This window comes from Monodelphis domestica, chromosome 5, assembly GCF_027887165.1.
Source record: "Monodelphis domestica isolate mMonDom1 chromosome 5, mMonDom1.pri, whole genome shotgun sequence".
Lineage (NCBI taxonomy): Eukaryota > Metazoa > Chordata > Mammalia > Didelphimorphia > Didelphidae > Monodelphis > Monodelphis domestica.
In genome coordinates, this window is record NC_077231.1 from 98,607,297 (window position 1) to 98,629,050 (window position 21,754).

The 21,754-nt window shown below is 39.0% G+C and overlaps 1 protein-coding gene across 40 annotated transcripts in view; it reads right to left on the bottom strand.

Moving 5' to 3' along the window:
• The window catches only part of RBFOX2 (RNA binding fox-1 homolog 2), a 344,250-nt gene that overhangs the window by 167,749 nt on the left and 154,747 nt on the right, over window positions 1-21,754 (bottom strand). Inside the window, exon 1 of one of the 40 annotated variants that reach the window (XM_016425850.2) lies at window positions 20,297-20,690. The exons of the other annotated variants lie outside the window; for them this stretch is intronic. Coding sequence (XP_016281336.1) covers window positions 20,297-20,308 — 12 coding nt within the window. The 5' untranslated portion in view covers window positions 20,309-20,690. Of the gene's footprint in view, window positions 1-20,296; window positions 20,691-21,754 lie in introns of those variants that run through there. 40 annotated transcript variants of the gene reach the window in all.

A 21,754-nucleotide genomic window follows, 5' to 3' on the forward strand; every position in this document is an offset into this window, starting at 1 on the left:
CTTAAACTCTCAGAAAGAGACAACCACTCAAAAGTCAAGTTTCTCCTTCTCCTCTCTCTGTGGCCAGAAAACCCCCAACTCTTGGTCAGTAAAAATCTCAGAGAGGGCAGGGGTCTCCCCTTGATCAGAAAGCCCCAAAAACAAGCCAGCACAATCAGGGTCTTCAGCCAGCCTCAACTACCACCCTCAACTGCCAGAGAGAGAGTGTTTCCCAGTCCCCTACCCCTCACCAGCTCAACTGCCACTCTTCCTGGAAACAATGTTTTAGAATCTTCGTCTTAATTGACAAGACAGGTTTCCAGCTTAGTCTCTTGTATCCTGGCTTGTCCTTCAAAACCTTTTTTCTCTTCATGCCTCTTCCACAATCCCCCCTTTTATTAGGAAAAAATGGAACTTGCATTTTTCAGTGATAGTTACCTTAACAATCCTGTCATCTATCTATCTTAACTTTGTTCTATTATAAATATACCCTTACCCTCCCCAAAACAACAAAAATCCTAACTCATCTTAGCTATTCTATCTATCTAAACGATAAGCTAAGAGTGGGATAGGAAAATGGTTTAGGTAAGGGATTTACATGACAAAAATTTTTTACATCATAACAAATTAAATAACAATTGTCAAATCAATGCAATAATTTCAGTAACATTCAAAACATGCTATTATTCTATATCCTACTGTCTAAATAATCACTAAGAAAATTTCCTATTACTAACAAATGCTAACCAATAATCATAATGAAATCTAACTTCTATACTTCAGAACTACTAGGTTTTTACTTTCTTACTCCTTAAACAAATACACTAGGCTATCACTAATGTTAGTAGTTAGAATATTAATAACTTACTTTAATAAAGTTAGCATGTTAGATATTAGTACTTACATGTGTACATAGTATCTTACACTTTTTACATATATACATCCTTGTAGATTTCTGTGCAAACTCAAACAGAAAAGAAAAATCTGTAGCTGTTTGAATTTCCCACAGAAATCTCATCAGTGTGTCTCTTTGTTATGCCTATGCACATTATATACTTACCCAATCCATGAATATCTTCCTTTAATGTACTCTATGTAGGACGTGCATGCATATATATATATGTAATGTTCACATGTATGACACATTTTTACATATCTCCACGATCAAAAGTTCTCAGATTTCAAAGTTCCAAAAGTCCTTCCATGTCCATACATGTTGCATGTAGAACCTCTTCCTTGCTCTCTGGTCACCACATCACTCTTCAGTCTTCTGTTACTTGATTGAAGACTTGTGTTCTTCAAATCAGGATCCACTGCTACAACCAGGAACCCGGAACACGAACAAACCACGAATATGTGTGTAAGTTAGGTTTTAACGTGTGTGTGTGTGTGTGTGTATGTGTGTGTGTGTGTGTGTGTGAGAGAGAGAGAGAGAGAGAGAGAGAGAGAGAGAGAAAGAGAGAGAGAGAGAGAGTAAGAGTGAAAAATTACTTTTGCATGGAAGTACGATGAAATCTTCTTGCATGTATGTCAGAAATTATCAATCATTCTTCATGCATGCAAGTATGTTTTCTTCGTGTACAGAGGTAAGCTTTTGCATTTGTGCTTCTTCATGCTTGCAGGTGTAAAAAAAGACTCGAATACAGGACTACAATCCCCACAAGCCTTTGCTCCACTTCCCCAAAATGCTTTGTAATCTCACGGGAATTCTGAGGTGGGCCGAGATCAAGGAAGGATTTAAGCTGGTGGCAAAGGTTTTGGGGCTCTCTTTTGGACTTCCGTTTTGGAGCAGATGCATCTCTTCTGTGATGTGAGGTTATCTGGCCTAGGCCTCTGGCCTAGGCACGTGTTTTTTCTTATTCTGTATTTTCTTTAATCTTTAACCTTTAATAAACCTCTAAAAAAATATAATACTCCTTGCAGAGAGAAACTAATTTCTACCGGCCTCAGTCTCCCCATATTCCTAAATTTTAACTGTTACACAGGTAAGGTGTACAGGTGTTTTACATGGATGGGTGTGAGCATTATTCATAAGATTTGAGTTTTCAAGTTTGCTAAATCATGTTGTTTCACCTTCCACTAAAATCTATCTTATGGTTACTTTAGTTGTGTATCTTGTTTCTTTCTGTTTTGTTATTGTGTCAGGCAGAGATGATTTTTATATATCATATTGAGGCTTTTTTTTTTCCTTTGTGGCTGCTTATTTTTCTTTTTTCTTTTTGCTATAATTGGCTGCATTTTCTGTAGAAACTGCTATCCTTTCATTATTTTAACTTGTGGGGCACTCTCTCTGTATGGGTGGCTTTCCTTTGTGCTTTCCTGTGTTTTTAGTAGGGACTGTCATTGCTTATCAATTATTTCCTAGGGCTACTCAATCTTATGGGTGTGATATAATGTGAAGCATGGAACCATGGATCTCTTTGATCAATCTTTATAGATGTTGGGGGTTGTGATCACAACCGTACTTGGTCCAATTCATCTAGGTTCTGTAGGAGATTCTGTATTAAAGTTCTTGACATAAACCTTATCATCTAGTTTTATCTTGTGCAATGAAAAATCTAGTGGTATTCCTTGCACAAGCAAACCCAGTTTCCTTAGTTCTTCAATCCTATGTTGTATCTGTTTTAAGTATTCATGAAGAACACATTCCCCTCTCAACATGGACAAGTAAAATGGCTTTACCTACCATGCCAAAGAGGCTGACCATATAACATTTCAAAGGCTTTCATCTCATTTACTATCTGAGATGTCATTTCCTTAATTTAGGACTCATATTCTTTAATCTTTTTCCATCTTTCTCTTGCCTTATTGCAATGGCTATCATTCACAGATTCACATCTTTGCACTGAATTTTCACTATTTCCCCAAGTTTTCAGTATTAATTTTAACTGCAGCCTCATTGTCATTATTCCTACTATTTGTCACACTAAATAACTTATGGGCTTGGCATCATAACTCTCTTCTAACGATACCTGAATACTTTGGTTTTGCTCCAGTTTCTATGGCCTTTTGCATCTCATTTAAATCTGGAGCTTGCTGTGAGGACTTTAACTTACAATGTGAACAACAGGTGGACTTCTTGGAGCTAGTTTGTGCATTCTGTTTGTCTCTGTTATTACTCTCATGTTTCTTTTTTTAAAAAGTTACTGATCAAGTGGCCTTTCCAGTGGCAAAAGAAACTCCCTTGTTTCTCTTTGCACTGGTCTTGCCCTATAACTTGGTATCTCTTGAGAAGATGTTGTGTAAGTCCTAACCATGTTCAGATTTTTAATTTCTTCAATTTCCTTTTGTTTTAAATCATTCTCTGTCCTCTCTTATCTTTCAAGTCTTGGACTTGCTTACTCTGTTCTAAATTATTTTCATGTAGGTAACTCTCAGCCTCTCTCAACTCAATCAGGGAAACTGAGTCGTACTTAGGGAAATAGTTCTTGAAAAATATTTTCAAATTGGGTGTGCATCCCCTAAGAAATTGCCTATGTACACGGCCAGCCATCTCTTCATTATCAACTTCTAGACCTAAGATTGACTCTGCCATCTCTGACAGACAGTCTATGTATGTAGCAGGATGTTCTCCTTTATCCTGCCTGATCTTGTCATACTTGGACCATGCACTAGGTTTGGAACAGCACTGCTTAATGGCTTGAAGCAAATCCTCCCTGCACTGTTTAAGGTATGACATACAGGTTGGATTGGCAAAGTCCAAATCCTCTCTTTGATCTACAGCAGGCCAGCTTGTCAAATTGCTTTCAGATCTAATTGTTTCCACAAATTTCCTTTGTTCATGGAAACTGAACAGTTGATAAAAAGAAATTCAACATCCTCAAAATCTGGATCAAAGATCCGAAATGCTCTCTTCAGCTCCTTGTGGGACTTAAAGGGATTGTCCACAAATTTTGGAAAACGACATTTAATGGACTCAAGTTCCTGAGGAGTGAATTGTCTATGGGCCTTTGAGTGAATAACACCAGCATTAGTTGTTAGCTTGGTGACTTCCTTCAATGGGCATATTTTCTCAGGGGCACTAGTAGCCTGGTTCTCATTTCAACTGCCACCTTCAATTTCCTGAGTTGTATTCTCTGATTGCCCATTGTCCTTGCCCATAACTAGATCTAAACCTTTTTCCTTAATGAGTTGTTCGATCACTGCCTTAATCATCTTGTCTAAGTTGTTGTCACTGGCCATAACCTTCTCTGCCTTAAGGGGTACCATGAATCTGAAAACTTTCCTCACTTGGGTTAGAGTCTGCAGCACAGCCATAAGGAGTATATATACTTGTGCCAGGACTTGCCAGAGAACCACTTCATGTTAAAATGGTCATTGTAAAACAGTCATTGTAACATTACTAATATCATCTACAGTTTCCACTACCATTTGGGTTATCTTGCTGTATAGTATATGGTATACCCAATAGCAGGCTACGGTTGCGATGATCACCACACCAAAAACTACTTGTTTGAACATCTTTACTATCTTTCTTTCCTGCCTCTTCCACACTTTGTAATTTTATGTATTTTGTTTTATTGCATGAAAGCATGGTTATAACCAATATCAGACTATTTACCACCTCAAGGAGAGAAGTAGGGAAAGGAGAGAATTTGACTTACAAAATATCAGAAAATAATTGTCAAAAAGTTTTTACATGTAATTAAAAAAAGAAAAATATTATTCTTAGAAGGGGTCCAGAGGCTTCTCAAAATTGCCAAAAGAGGCCCATGACATATAGACAAAAAAATTTAAGAATCCAGGTCATACAAAGGATGGTAACAGTTTAAGTAAGACAAGTAATAGGAAAGTAGTGCATTTGTTAGTGGAGCTGAGAATCAATACAATCTTTTTAGAAAGCAATTCAGAATTATACAAATAGTGACTAAAATGTTTATATTTTTTGATCCAGAAAGACCATCATTAAGCAGCTAGGTAGCTAAGTGGACTGAGAAGTCAGGTCTAGAGACAGGAGGTCCTGAGTTCAAATCTAGATTCAAATATATCCTAGTTGTGTGAATCTAAGCAAGTCACTTAACCCCTTTTGCCTAGCCCTTACCACTCTTCTGCCTTGGGACTAATACACAGTACTGACACTAAGTCAGAAGGTATGGGGCTGGGAGGAAATGGATTTTTAACTGGTTTTTAAGAAGTAGTACTTAAGGAAAACCAAATTAAATTCAAAGTGTAAGGAAAAGGATGAGAATTCTTGTGTATTCTTAAAGTGACTCCTTGGGATTTCAGACCAAGTGAAACATGTAGACATAGTAGGGGCAAGAGAGCACAGTGTTCACTATAATCTCTACCCATAAGTTTAAGCGGTTCTTGTCATTATCATCAACAGGAATCAAAGAGCCAGACTGGCCAAGCCATGGCCTCCACATGCCCAACTAAGTTCCAATCATTAGGCAAACAGAAGGCCTTTACTATGCAGCAAGCAGACAAGAAACAGACATAGAAAATCTGCCCATGCTCCTAAGTAGAGCAGGGTTTCTCCATTCCATGTGATTATAAGCTTCCAGAATAAGACTCACCAATTACCCACAAGGGTGACTTCTGAGTCCTAGGCTCTCAATTGCCAGACCCTCTTTGAAACTTACTATCTATATATCAAAGAAGGATGGCAGCATAATAGATAGATGGACCTTGGAGCTAGGCAGAACAGGGTTCAAGTTCCATAATCTCTCATTGGTATAGCCAACTTCTATTAGAATTAAACTGCAGAGACGATGACCTCTCCTAATAAAAGAAGTTTGCCCATCTGTCATCTGAAGATAACCATGTTCCTACAGCAATTGGTTAACAGAGTTCAGAAGAATGAGAGCAAAGAAAGAAGATTAATGAAGGTTTATGTAAGAAAGACTGTAAAGCAGTAGGGATGCTGTATGCCATGTACCTGGTACATTTCCCTAAAGAAGAAGCAAGAGCAAAGGAAGAGAACCTGACAAGTTCCCCATGATGGCCACCTACCTGACTGCTACAAAGTCTTTGTTTTTGTTTGGCAGATATAGGAATTAAAGTGTACAGTTGTCCTATACTAACTCATGGCATGCCTATGTTTAACTAAGAGGACATTCTACCATTCACATTTCTACTCTCCTTCCTCTGGACTTAACAAGCCTTTTTCTCCTTTTATCTCAGAGTTCTCTGGAATAGCTATACTCCTATTCTGCTTTGTACTGCAGCTAAATGAACCAGAAGGGGATTCAAAGGCCCAATGATGAAAACCAGGCCCATGGGAAATCAGAAATAAATTTTGGGATTGAACTATGGATTCCTAAAGTCACTCATAAAAAAACAATTCAAAACCTTTTTAACCCTTTCAAAAGTGCACCTCATGATATAGATTGTTTTGCTTTGTGTGTAAAAGTACTGCCAAGAAAAAGGCTTATATGTCTGTAAATCATATATACTGTATCTTAATGTATAATTGATATTTACATAACAGTGGGCCTTATACTTGAATTACAATTCTCAAACCTCCTGACTTTGACAAACAATTTATCATCTTTATAAAGTTCAAAGGGATCAACTATGCCACAGGTTTGTTGTAGGGAAAGAGCTTTAAGTAATAGGGAAATGAGAATTATTATTATAATTAGTGCAGCTTTAAAAAAGATGTGGACCTCACCCTAAGCCACTGTACTCCAGGGAAGCTGGTTTGTGTAGGAGAACCAATTATGGTAACTTTCCCCATTTGAGGTAATTAGTGAGTTCTTAAATGCTGTCCTTTTAGCTCCCAATTTTTTTGCATAGAAATTCTAATTATCAACAAACTTAAAATTCTCACTTTCTGTCTTCTGTATACTCCCTCTCTTTGTGCAATAGATTTTTTCTTGAAAACATCTATGTGAATTTAATTTCTATTTACCAAACTGTACCCTTTTAGATCTGCTTAATGATTTGAAACATACTTTATATTAATTTCTAATTTGTCTTCTCTTGGCAAGGCCTCCTAAAACCTGACCTTTACATTTCTCTATCTGAACTATCACAGAATCTGCTAATTAGAATTAAGTGACCTCAGAAGTCATCTTATTCACCCTTTACTCAAATTACAAATCATACCTATAGCTTTCCCAACAAGTGATCAGGCTACTTGCTGGATAAAAGAAGAATTTTAAACTGCATACTTATATGTATCAGGGAAGATAATTATTTACACTAAAGCTATGGTGAATTTAAAGTCATGTGGTAGCCTGCCAAAACGCTACACACATTTTATGCTTAGCTTTTATTTGCCATGGCTAATGATGTCTCTTTAAAAAATTATCTATGATCCAGAGTGTCCTTGATAAAATTAGCAGCATCAAGGCAGGCACAATATATACTCATTTTCTGATTAATAAAGTACACATATGGTATCTCCATTTTACAGATAAAAAAAACTAAGGCCCAGTGGGATGAACTTGAACAAGCCCTGACTGTAGACTACTACCCTAAGAGTTGGGAAATGTCATTCTATCTGAACTAGAGAAACGTTTTAATTACCAAATCCATGTTAAAAGAAATGTAACTCTGTGATGCTTGAAAATAGTTCCCTTAGGGGGAAGCTAAGTGGCTCAGTGGATTGAGAGCCAGGCCTAGAGATAGGAGGTCCTGGGTTCAAATATGACCTCAGATACTCCCTAGTTGTGTGACCCTGGGCAAGACACTTAACCCCCACTGCCTAGTCCTTACAGTTCTTCTGCCTTAGAACCAATACACAGTAGTGATTCTAAGATGGAAGGTAAGGGTTTGGAAAAAGAAAAGAAAATAGTTATCTTAAGTAGGTTTGTGAGTGGACATGGCTATATAACTAAGTTTTGCTAAACCACACTCTCCTAGGAAGCCTGCCTGGTCAAGGACTTCTATTGATGCTTCTAATGAAAAATTCTGACTTGTTGGGTATGGAGGTTTCAAGGCTTGTTACTTGGTCCAACCCTCCAACTCCCATTAACCTAATTGTCAGTGAGAGTCAAGGATGATATATTCTCGTCCTTCTAAAAGTACAGCTAAGGACTAGGAAAGTAAAACTCTGAAGCAAGATTGGCCTCAAGCAGTGAGCCCTTAGAGAAGAGAGTGTTCATTTTAAGGAAAGGAAAAAACCAGAAGGCTACAAGGATATCCACTTGGGTGGTATGACAAGATCCAGTAACAGTTTGATCAGCTCTCAGAGGGCACAGTGAAGCAAAAGTGCATGGATCTCCAACCTGCCAACAGATCCTCTGGAGTTTGGTGAGGATTAGCCTCCTGTTTATAAGCTATCTTTGCAGGTTCTGGGATGGTCTGTAGATGAGCCAAGGTAGTTTCAAGTTTCCCCGAATAATCATTCAATTCCAATCTTGTAATTCTAGATGATAGGGCCCAGAAATGACTGATAATAAATTCAAAGTAGGGTCTCTTTCTCATAGATGAGTGAACAACTTTTTTATTTGTGTGAGTTATATCTATTGATATTTGCCATATTAGAAATAAAAAAATCTTAGTATCGTTAAAAAGAATAGTAAATTATTGAGACACTCCCTGAAAGGGTCTCAGAGATGCACAGGGATCCTCAAACTATGTTCTGAGAACTGTTGGTGTAGTCAAACAATTCTGGTAGAATAAGGTATAGAAGTAATAGAATATAGGTACAAATATAGATATAGCATAGCATAGTACAGTATTAGTATAATGCAACACAAAATAATTCAAGATAGGACAGGGGAGAGTATAGGTTAGGTTAGTATAGTAATTCTCACGGTATAAGTAATACACTAACTTTTGAATTTGAGGTGTGAGGTTCAATTCAACTCAATAAACATTTATTAATGTATCTACTCTGTGCCAGGCACTGTGCTAAGTGCTGTGGATTGAAAAGAAAGACAATGGCAGTTCGTGCCCTCAAGGAGAATGGGGAGTATGAGAAATGTTACAAAAATAGATCAAAACTGACAGAATTGGCAAAAGATCAGACTGGAGGGGTGAGTGTGAGTATGACGCCTAGGTTATGAGCATGGGTGATAAGGAGGATGGTAACATCAACAGTTATAAGGAAGAAGTTCAAAAAAAGGGGAAGATGGGGGGGTGGGAATAATTTAGTATTTGACATGTAGAGTTTATAATGTCTGTGGAACACCCAGCTGAAGATAGCCAATAAACAGCTGAAATTCAAGAATGGAGATCATCAGTATAGAAATAATTTAATTGGTTCTTACTTGAACAGGGACTTGTTTATCCTACTTGTTCTAAAAGGAACTAACAATCCAAATGGCTTCCAAAGACTTGGACTGTTTTCCTGCATTTGAACCATTCCACCTATTTTCAGGAGGTCATGATGGAAGAGAAACAGTATTAGATTTGGAAATCAGAAGACCTAGTTACAGATTCTGTGACCCCTATGTTAGTCACTCTAATTCAGTTTCCTTGCCTATAAAATGAAAGAAACTTAAATACATGACCTCTAAGGTATCTCTTAGCTGTAAATCTATGATCTTGTAAGCCTATTAAGCAAACATCAGTTTCTATATATACACACTGGGTACAAGTGGCAGTATTTAAGAATTCTAGTTTTGTAAACATAATAAATATATAAAGCAAACAGTTATATAGTATCTAGTATGAGCTAGGCACATTGCTAGACACTTTACAACTGTTATCTCATTTGATTCTCACAATAATCCTGGTCAGGAGGTGCTATTATTATTCTCATTTGAGGAGGAGGAAGAGGAGCAAAAAGGAATTAAGTGACTTGTCCAGAGTTACATAGCTAGTAAGTGTCTGAGGACAGATTTAAACTCTGATCTTCTTGGCTCCAGGTTTAATACTATCTTACAGATGCACCAAGCTGCACAAAAAATTAACAATTTTACCAAGTCTGACCAATGAATCTGTTCATGGAAATCATTAGGCGCAAACAACTTCACTGGATATATTCAGGCAATGTTGCAAATATTTTTGAAAACTAAAAAATTGGGGGGGGGGCACTTTAAATAAGTCAGAAACATGAGTTTACAAACCAAGTTTAGGAAGCATCTGCTCACTGCTGCATTTTGTTTTTTAGCATATATTTTTTGAGGACTTCTCTCTAAATGACACAGATCCCACTGCTTTTCCCACAATAATTTTTTTTCAGTCAAGTAGAATAAATAAAAGAATAACAAGAAGATATTTTGCTTTGACCACCCACCTTACCTGAGGATAAATGCTTAACTAATGGTACCTAGCAAGTCATTGGTATCTTCCCTTTATAGATAAGCATATAGCAGAAGGCTCAAGCCCACTTCCCAAGGCAGTCCTGATATAATTAAAATGTAACTGGGAAATATTTAACAAAATAAATAACAATACAATGAAATATAGATAAAATTCTATTTTAAACTAAGCCACTATGTGGCCTGAAGGGATCCTTATGTAGACATTATTGAGCCCATTTTCCTACTGAAATTGAACATCACTGGTGTATAGGCTATGTTTGTATTTATATGGCAATTAAGTGACAGAGCCAGGAATATGTCTAAAGGCAAACAAAAGTGCAGAAGGCTGTCATGCCTACATCTAATGTAATACACAAAGAAATCTAACCTAAACAAAAAGTTCAGTTTTTTGGATATGAGCACATCTAATTGGATGGAAATCTGGCTAAAGGACTGTTTAATAAAGGGTTTACCTCACACTCAATAAAAATGCCTTGACTGTTCTCTGAAAGAAGAAATGCTAGGCCTGGTTTTACTTAAAACTCTGAATTAATTATCTAGAAGAGAGAGTAAACACCAAGTGAAACACCATATGAATTAGAAATATCATGTGGTCCAGACGATACATTAAACCCTGCCTGAGTTGGAAATCTGCACAGAAATATGAACAAATGCAGACTTTGTGGCTGAATTAAAGGGTGAAATACAGAGTAGCAACCTTTAGAAAGTCATTCTAGCAGCAGACCAGCCATTCCTTGCATTGAAATGAGGCAGAATCAAAAATCAAATGACATTTAGACCAGTACCTCTGTACACAGTGTTAAGTAACCAGCCAAGTATTGCCATGGGCAAACCTCACACCCTCACCAAGTCCTAAAGAGAAGGGCTTGTGTATCTTTTCTCTTTGTATCACCAACATTGGGCCCTAAAGCTATCCTCAAATCTGTGGGGGGAAAGACTCACCCAGTAGATATCAACTACTGACCTACTGCAGGTAAGACCAAGAGCCCTGGAAATAGCAACACCCTACAGATCACTAAGCCAAACAGCTGGAAGGTTGTAGCCATTATTCAAAGGAGCAACCCTTGTGAGGACAGTATCTCTGGATTCTTCAGCAGGTTCTGTGGCCTTCCTCCTCACCTTTCTAAGGAGCCACAGGTAAGAAACACTGAAGAAGAGAAATTCTTACCACAAAAATCCATGACACCATCAACTGGTGCCATATCAGAAACAGATATGGTTTTAGTAATGAAAATGGCACTAAAGAAGATCCATTATATCTGTTTCCTTCAGTATCCTAAGAACTAGTCCTTTCCATCTGACTTGAACCTCAAACTTCCCAAGTGTTAGAATGGGAGCTTCTTGAGAGCAGGGCTACCTGGCTTTTCTGTTTACAGCCCTAAAGCTTAGTATAGGTTAAAGCCCTTAGCCAATGTCTTTTAATGACTTACTATGGCACACGTCATCATGCCTGGCATATTCTGTCTTCCCTTTCCTCCAACCAAGGTCCCAGAAAAATCAACCAACTAATAAACCATCTTTGTGCTCACTGATTGACTATGGCAGTGGTGTCAAACTCAAACAGAAACACAGGCCACTAATTGGTGCAAATGAATCCTTCCTTGCCATAAAATGACTTAGTTTTAAAGTGTTTTTGTTTTATTTTGTTCAATATTTCATATACGTATACACATCCTTACCTTCTGTCTTCATATCAATTCTAAGACAGAAAGACAGCAAGGGGCTAGGCAAGTGTAGTTAAAGGGTTTGCCTGGGGTCATCTAGCCAGGAAGAGTCTGAGGCCAAATTTGAACCCAAGACCTCCTGACTTTAAGCCTGGCACTCTATCCTGCCCCTTCCCAATTATATTTTCATCTGGTTTGGGCCATACTCTGTACGCCTGGGTCAAGTGATTGACCCCTCTTCTCTTACTTCTTCACCTCCCACAAAGGTGGAGGCAATCCTTGCAATTTGTCTTTCAATCCTACCCATCACCTGAGTAAAAACTACAAGAGGAAATTATACAACTGAGGCAGACAGGGTCCCTATAAATATGTATATAATCTAACCTCAACTGGGCCTTAATTGCATGCATTCCTTTTGTTCTTCCCAGGCTATCATACTCCCCAAATGTCTTCCTTTCTCTTTTCAAGCTATCTATACAAATTAAAGCCTCTCAGGAAAGCCTCACCTTCCTTTTACTGAGAAAATAGAGGTTAGCTATCCTGAACTCCATTTTCTTCTAAATTCTGTGTCTCAAAATCCTTTGCCAACAGCCTTCTCCCCAACATACACTTCATTATATTGTCTTCTTCAGTAGTTTCAGACCAAGAGGTGGCCCATCCCTTTGCCAAGACAACCCATTTCTTTGCGCCTCTGATCATACTCTTCCAGCTCCTGGAGAAGCCTGCTCAGTCTCTTCAGTCTCTACTTATGCACAGGCAGCTTCACTACTGCCTACAAATGTGTGAAGACTTACTCTGTTATTTAAAATCCTCTCTCTTCTCTCTTACAACCAAGCTTCCAAGAAAACAAACCAACTAATGAGCCATCTCTACATTTACTGACTTCCTCACTTCCCCCAAAGGTGGAGACAACTTTGGTAATCTGGTTTTCAGCCCTACCTAGCTGAAACTTGCTCTCTCCAAGTTTACCAACAATCTCTTGATTGCTAAATTCAAAGGTCTTTTCTTAGTTTTTATTAATAACTCTTTGACCGCCACAAATTTAGCTCCTATTAGCCAGCCATCCCCTCCTCCTTTGGATTTTCTGAGAGGGCTTTCTTCTATTGCTCCATAGTCTTTTTACTACCCTCTAAGCTTCAATGTACTATGGGGTATCATCATCCAGGGCCACCCTCGTTCTCTATTCTCTCAGTGATCCCCTAGCTCTCATGAATTCAATTATGTAGATGATTCCCAAATTGATATCCCAGGTGATATACCCAACTCCTCATTTCTCTTCTGAGTTCCAGATAAGCAATGCTAAATTAGATGACTGGACATTTCGCTTGGATGCCACTCAGATAGCTCTAATTCACACTATCCAAAATAGAACTCCTTATATTTCCTCAAAAAAACCCACCTCTCCTGATATTCTTATTTCTGTCCAAATATCAGCATCTGTCCAGTGTACAACAAACTCAATTCTCCCTCGCCAATCCCTTCCCATATCCAGCTAGCTGTCAACTCTACTTTCATTACACCTCTCTCATTCATTCTCTTCTGGACATTCACTTGGGTCACCATACTAATTCAATTCACATCCTACATGGACTGCTAAATATACTCCGTTTCCAATGTTTCTCCAAGCCATTTTCCATATAGATATCAAAATGATCTTCCAAAAAACATAGGTGTGACCATGCAATTCCCATTCAAAAAGCTTTGATCTCAGCGAAGACAAAACACCAAGGTAAATAAAATAGATGCTATGATAAATTATGGTATCTGATGGTGATGGAATACTATTGTGCTGAAAGGAATAATGAACTGAAGGAATTCCACATGAACTGGAAAGACCTCCAGGAATTGATACAGAGTTAAAGGAGCAGAACCAGGAGAACGTTATACACAGAGACTGATACATTATGGCACAATTGAACTAGCAGCAATGCAATGATCGAGGATAATCCAAACAAATTTATTAGAAAGAACACTATCCACATCCAGAGAAAGAACTGTGGGAGCAAAAATACAAGAGAAAAACATATGATCAATCACGAACTTCGACAGGGATATGATTGGGGTTCTGGTGTTAAAAGATCACTCTATTGCAATTATGAATAACACAGAAATAGATTTTGAACAGTGATACTTGTATAACCCAGTAGAATTGCCTGTCAGCTCCAGGAGAGAGGAAGAAAGAGCAGGGTTGGGGGAAGATCATGAATCATATAACCATGGAAAAATATTATTCATAAAAAGGGGAAGGGATAAGATAGATGGCATGGTACTTCAAGCCTTTTCTTACCTACCATAGTCCCTGCTTTCCAAACTTCCATCATATTACTTCCTCTTTACATACTGTATGCTCTAGTCAAATTTATCTATTTCACGCTCCCTATTTTCCCTTCTCTATGCTTTTAATTCTTTTTTTTTCCCCTACCTTTACTTCTTGGAATCTCTAGAGAAATTTGGGCATGTTAGGAGGCCAGGAAAGATAAAAAGAACAGGTCAATGATGCATAAGGCAGCAGCAATGGAGGGGAAAGAATCCAAGGCATAGATGTTGGGACGAATTTTAGCAACGAGAGAGGCCACTTCTTCCTCAAACAAAAAGGAAGGAAGAAAGTGAGGAAAGGACATTAAGAAGATTCAGCAAATAAATAAGGGAGCCTAAGGTTCCTGAAGAACAGCCCAATTTTATCAGTAAGGTAGGCAGCAAGCAACTCATTTGCTGAGAATACATGGGAATGAGTCAAGAATCAGAATGTGAAGACAGAAAAAAGGGTTCAAAATGGCAACTGGGAAAAGTCTGTCAAAGGAAGTAAATCAGGAGCAAAGGCCTATTTTGGGCAAACTACATCAGCTGGTAGGTAGTAATTCTAGTCAGCACGATTCTTGGAGTTTCTAGGAGGTATCAAGAAGAACAGCTCAATGTTAGTCACTGAGAAAGGCAAAAAAGCAGGGAGGCAAAGGGATTCAATGACACTGAGGATCTGTCACTTTCTGCTACTCTTGACAATTTTAAGTCTCCTCTCTCTATGGCAAGATGGCACTATATACTATCATAAGAGGTACTCCATGTTTATTGATAATGTCTGGTACTTGTATTGTTTTCTCTCAGTGAACTATAGGATACCTTGTCCTAAAGGGTCAAATCTACCTCAGATACTTAGCTGAGTGACCCTAAGACAAGTTACTTAACTCTGGTTGCCTCATCTGTTAAAGGATTTGAAGAAAATAGCAAAGCACTCCAATATCTTTGCAAAGAAAACCAAAAATGAAGTCATGAAGAGTCAGACATGACCAAAACAACTGAACAACAACAAAAATAATCCACTGGTTTATCATGTGAGAGATTATTTGGATTATCACCAGGACCTGATCCTTGGTTTCTCAACAAATAATACTAAAAATACTATAAACCTTTATGTAGCACTCTTAGGGCTACCAATTACATCTAATTTCTTTCATTGAATCTTCATGACAATTCTTAAGTGTTATAGATGAGAAAACTGAGTTTTGGATATTTGTACTCAGTACTCAGATACTTGTTCAACATAACATAGTTATGTGAATCTTGAAATTTCTTAGACTTGTGAATGTTAAAAATTTCCACATTGAGGAATCCTCCATTGGAACAAATTCCCTACTGGAAACATTCCCCATTTTGATGTGAGAACTCGGCAGGATCAGAAATGGGAGGACCTCTACTCCACCCGCACTTAAGACTGCTTTAGGGGAGAAAACTCCTTGCAATGGGAGGACCTCTACTCCACCCATACTTAAGACTGCTTTAGGGGAGAAAACTCCTTGCTAAACAATGAAAGTACTTGGACCCATGCTTATGATGAGGCAAGGAGTTCTTTGAGCCATGCCTGTTTTTAGAATTGATACAATGGGATGCTAGGTACCTATAAAGGGTCAGGCAGGTTTCCTCTTAATGAGATTAGTCGACTCAGCTGTGTTTTCTCTGGTTCAGACTTACTGAGGGGATTAGTTGACTTAGCAGGAATTCAGATGGGCAGTCCTTTGGAAAACAGTGATTGGTAGATGTTAGGACTTAGGGGAGGTGACATAGGATTAAAACCCCTATATAAGAAAAAGCAGAATCTCTTGAGGAGACAATACTTTTGGAGAAAGCTCTTAAGAAGATCGCTTGGGAAGAATTTCTTGAGAGAGGCTCTGGAGAAGGGAAGCTCTTGGAGGATAATCTCTAAGGAGGTCTTGCTGGAGCTCCTCTGAGGGGACTCTGTCCCTCTGGAGGCTCTGGAGAGAGGCCCTTTGAAACAGTCTCTAGCTGGATCTCTCTCTGGTGAAATCAGCTGAGATGGAGCTGGCCTGGTGTCCCTAGAATCCTTGCGTAGACAGACCTTGTGGTGAGTGATAAAAGACTAACTGACTGATCTCTCTCTTAAGACTCAGGGCTAGGCTATGTTGGCTTAAGGCCCTTCATACTTATTTCCTTTTTTTTTTCCTCTCTCTCTTTCTTTGTTTACTCATTGTATTATCAATTAAATTCTCTATAAAACCCAGTTGACTTGGGCATATTGAATAATTGGGAATATTTCCCTGGCAACCACCTTATATTTGATTAAAAAACCAAGACACTGTAGTGAAACATATTTTCTGCGGTCACAATTTACTCACCCTCTCTTATATCTAGCATAATTTGTATCTTCCACCATTTTAACTCACTACAGTTTACAACATCAACCATTATAATTATAACAGTTAGGCATTGTTAAAGGCAGGTTTGGAACCCAAGAAAAGGCCTAGTCAATGATGCAATGTCTTCGAGGCTGTAAGTCCTCAGCCCACCCTGCTAAGTCCCAATGCTGACTCCATGTCAGGATTTTAACAAAAATGAGAAATTAGTATGAATGAAATTAAGAAAGTTAATGTGAATAAAATTAATAGAAGAATGTAAGTAATTCTTTTCATAAGCTTTAAGTCAGCCAAACATTGCTCAAATATTCCATTAATTGTCCAGGTTCCACAATGAGGAAAATCAAAGCAGATAACAATTAATTGACCTGGCCCAAGTAACTGGTGAAAGTGGGAAGAAAATCCAGTTTCCTTTAACTTTGGTCCTTTCTTCTTCTCTCATTCTGCATCCTGGTACTGCTAAGCCAGCTTAAAACATACAAATGTACTTGCATGCACACAAGCACATCACCACAGATACACAGAGAGTCAATGTAAATGACAAAAATCCTCCTTGTAGCACAGGAAAGCCCCTAGCACGGGGGAATTAATCATATATGCATATCACATGTTCCTAGCCTCATCTCTCCCAAGAACCCCTCATGTGGGCCAAAACTCCTCTCTGGTGATAAGTGAACCCCACCCCCCTTCATATTTAGTCTGTTTTATCTTTTGTCAGGCGAGTCTAGCTCATGTTATATTTTATTCATTATAGTTATTCACATAGGATTATAGAGTTAGTGCAAGAAGATAACTTAACACGAATTGATTAAAATATCATTTTACAGATTTAAAAAATGAGGTCCTCTAGAAAAGTAGAGTGCCTGCCCCAGGTCAGCAAAGTTCCAAGTGAAGGGCCAAGATCTGAACCTGGAGTCTATAATCAATAACAAGAACCAAAATGTATATAGTGCCCAGCACTATCCTCAGCACTTTACAAATATTATTTCAGGGGCAGCAAGGTGACTCAGTGTATAGAAAACCAGTCCCAGAGACAAGAGGTCTTGAGTTTAAATCTGGCCTCAGACACTTCCTAGCTGTGTGCCACTGGGCAAGTCACTTAACTCTTGCTGCCTAGACTTTACTGCTCTGCCTTAGAAGTAATACACAGTATTGATTCTAAGATAGAAGATATTTTAAATTTAAAATAAAATGTGTGTATATTAGAATTCTCACAACAACCCTTGAAGGGAGGTACTATTATTATTTCCATTTTAGAGGGAGAAAATAAGAGACAGAGGGGATATGACTTACCCAAGATCATTCAAGCTAGTAAGTTTCTTTTTTAAAATCTTAACCCTTACCTTCTATCTTAGAATCTATACTGTGTATTGGTTCTAAGGCAGAGGAGTGGTATGGGTTAAGCAATGGGAATTAAATGACTTGCCCAGGGCCACATGGCTAAGAAGTGTGTGAGGCCAAATTTGAACCCAAGACCTCCTGTCTCTGGGCATGCCACACTTACCTATCCCCAGCTAGTAAGTTTCTTAAGACTGGTTTAGAATTCTGGTCTTCCTGACTCCAGGCCAAGTGTTGTGTGTTCTGGCACCCCTTCACTGCTCCAAATCCCATGTTCCTTTTCCTGTGCTATTTGCACAAGTATCCTCTTTGAATGGCTAACTTTACTCCTTTAGTGCAATCTTTCCTTCTTGTACAGTATCTTCCAAACAGTAGATGCCTAATAAATGAATACTGAACTGACCTGGTTTATTAAAAACCCCTAAACTATAGCCAAATCCACACCCCATATTTTCCCATCTTCAGGGCTTTCCTCCTACTATTTCTGGAATATCCTTCTCCCCATCTTCACATGTCAAAATCTTAGTCATCTCTCAAGAACCAGCTAAAATGCCATCCTTTTCAGAAAGATTTCTTTCATTGAAAGTTTTCATCAGATGACCCGCTAAAGAAATCACTGTTTCCAGCAGGGCTTGAATGAGGAGCCAGGACAACCTTGACCCACTCTGAGTGGATGTGGCAGGACCACAGGGGTAAACATTGCACATATTTAAAAATTTTTTCAATGTGTCAATCAGTTGCCCTGACTTTTTTTTCCTTGTAAAAATTTGCTATTTGTTCCATGGGAGAGCTGGGCATTAGGGGAATGGGGTGGGGGTGGGGGGTGGGAGAGGTGGGGGGTGTTGATGACCAAGGGACAATTATGATTTTGTAAGAAACAGAAGATATCAATAAAAACCTAGTTTTAAAAAAAATCTCTGAGTCCTTTAAATTCTCTTAGGATTTTGTTGCATCTCTTTTAGGACTTGGCACATTCTGCTTTGTAGGACAAGATCCTTCAGGGCAGGGTTTTAAGGTTTTATCATTTAGATTAACAACTACATACATTTATTTATATAACTTTCCAAAGTATCTGACATCTGTTATCTCATTTGATCCTCAAAACATTTCTGACATAGACAGTATGTATATTTCTATTTTTCAAATGAGGAAACTAAAGCTCAGAGTTAACATTAAAAGGATTTTTTCCCAAGGCCACATAGCTAGAAAGCAAGAGAGTGAGGATATGAAGCTAGGCCAAGGGATGGATTGCAAACCTTACCTTCTACAGGATACCTTTCCTGAACCATACCACATCTCCCCACCTAGTTTTTCATCCTTTCCATTCCCCAAACTTTTGTATGGATTCTGCATATAACTTAGGTCCCTACTGTCTCTTCAAATAAAATGTAAGCTCCTCAAGGACAGGGACTATTTTACTTTGGGGGTGGTGGTGATGGTTAAGGTGCTAAATTTCTGATGTTAGGTGTTAGACTATTTCTTCCTGTTAGCAAAGAGCCCTGGGTTCTCCTGACTAGAATAGTTCACTGCACTGCTGGGCTTCCTAACTTCTCAAGTTTTTTTTTCACAGTCTTCTATACAAGATAAGTGAAGTACTGAACTATTAGGGACCAGGATAAGTACTGCATACAATTGTTCAGTGAATGAGTGAATTGACTAAGCATGATCAGCAAAGTGAATGCAATGTGTTGGACTTAGTGATGTTCATGTTGAATTTCTCTACTTGAGGGCACCATGAAATTGAAAAACTGTTCCCTACAAACACCTTTGGGTTATTATAGGTATCCTATCTATAGACTACCAGTTACAATACCATAATCAATAATAAAAGTAATACTTCACAGTACTGAGTATCTTAGTCAATATATAAAGTGTTTTCCAATGCCTAACTAATAAATTTTTTTTGGCCATCACTGACTATCTCTTCACTGTGGGCAAATCTCTTTAAACTCATCAGATTTGAATGACTTTCCTCACAAAATTGGAATAACAACAATAACCTCCTTCATAAGTCAATTGTAAGGAATAATAAAAATTATCCTACCAAACTTTACAGTTGTATATTACAACTGGCTCTATATATCTGAAAAGGCTAATTACAAAGCTTTTCACCCATACCCCTAAAGGAAACCTCAAGATAAATTCTTGCCCGAGAGATAGCTACTTCTTCCTCAAAAGTATAACCAACTTTTGAGTCACTTAAAAACAAGCTCCCTGCCCTGCCCTACTGTCTTTGCCTATAACATATAAACTCCAAACCCAAAGGGATTGTGCTGTTCTAGGAGCTCTACCCTTGGGCCCAAGTTCAAAAAGATAAACAATAATAATTTTTAAAAGAATCTAACTCCATCTCTAGGATTATTTTCCTTAAACTACCACCTACGTGTAGAAGAGGAAGTGGCAATCTGTGCTCCTGGGAAAGGCCATTTGTGCAAGCACAGAATTCCTCAGCTTTCCACTCCTTATATGTGCAAAGTGCAAGCCCTCACCCATAGCATTCTGTACTCACCCAGAGGTACATTGTGTCAGACTGGGCTGTTCAAATTCGGCAGGTCAGTAGATCCTGGGCTGCAAAAGGCACTTTGGCGAATGGTATAGACAAGAAAGGGGTGGGAATAGAAGTCATGGGGGGGAGAAACCCCCCCCCCCAATGTCTCTGTTTAAAAATCCTACCACAACCAGGCTCCTTCTACCCCAGTCCCAACGTCCTCCTTTCCTGCTGGCAGTTCTGTTGTTCTCTTTCCTTTCTCTCTCTCTGGGAGTTCCCAGCCCCAAGTGTCTGTACTGGCGAGTATCTGTACAGGCGTACAGCACACTCTGAATTTGCCTTCAGGGAATCTCTCTCTGTCATTCTACTTCTGGAAACACAATCACCATCTCACAAAGATTATTGCAAAAGGCAGAGATGGGTGGAGTTAGCAATAAACCTGTACCAGTTCCTGAAGGGAGACAGCCTGAAGTTTAGAATGGGCCTTTTAAACATGAATGAAGCAATCAAATAATGTACCCTTCCAAGGTGGGGAACAGTAACCTAAGCTTCTCCCAGAGCAACAAACTTTCACCAGCCCTTTGGCTTCAGCCAAGTGAGAGCAGACCCATTTCAAAGATCTCTACTAGTCACCTCTTCCCCTTCCTAAAACATCATGTCTCTGATTCTTTGCTTCCCTCCAAACTCTGTGCCATCAGTCAGTTATGCTGAATCTTGGAGGGGATACCAGGGATATGACTGGGAAAGCAGCACATCAGTCGGTTCTATGCCACAAACATGTTTGAACCTACCTGACATTCAAAGTGGGAAAGTTGCCCCCATTTACTGAGATTTTTCATAGGACTGTATGTGCGAAGACTCTCACTCTTTTATCTCAACCAAAAGAAAGGGGCAGGAGACCTGCAGGTTCCTTCTGGGTGGAGAGGATTGGGTTCTGGCTGCCTGAGGCTCAGACAGGTTGAGACAACTCTCTGCACAATTCACTCCTGTTTTAAACCTCCTGTCAGTTCACCTGGTCTAAAAAGTAAGACCCTGGTAGGCATATACCTGGGGTGGATTAAATCAGCTGCCCTAAGGAGTTGTGTTACTATGCACACACAAGAAAAGGGGAAAGGTAGCCCATTCTGACACCCAGCTCTCTTTTCATTCTTTCCCTACCCACAAAATGCCACCCACCTCCTGGTCATTTATCCAAACTGCTCTAACTGCCAGCCTTGGCAATCAATGGGGCAGGGCAGGATTTTTCTTTTCCTTCCTGAAGAGGTGGAGTTGCCTCTGTTTCTAACTTTCTCCTCCCCCACCAAGGAGTCAGAAAAAGCTCCTTCTTACCACCACCACCACCATCAACCACCACCACCACCACCAACCACCACCAACCACCACCAGCCACCACCAACCACCACCAACCATGTGGCATTAGCAGTCTTCTTCCCTATTCCCAGAGGTGTGGCCAGCATTCTTCCTAGCCTCACCCAAACC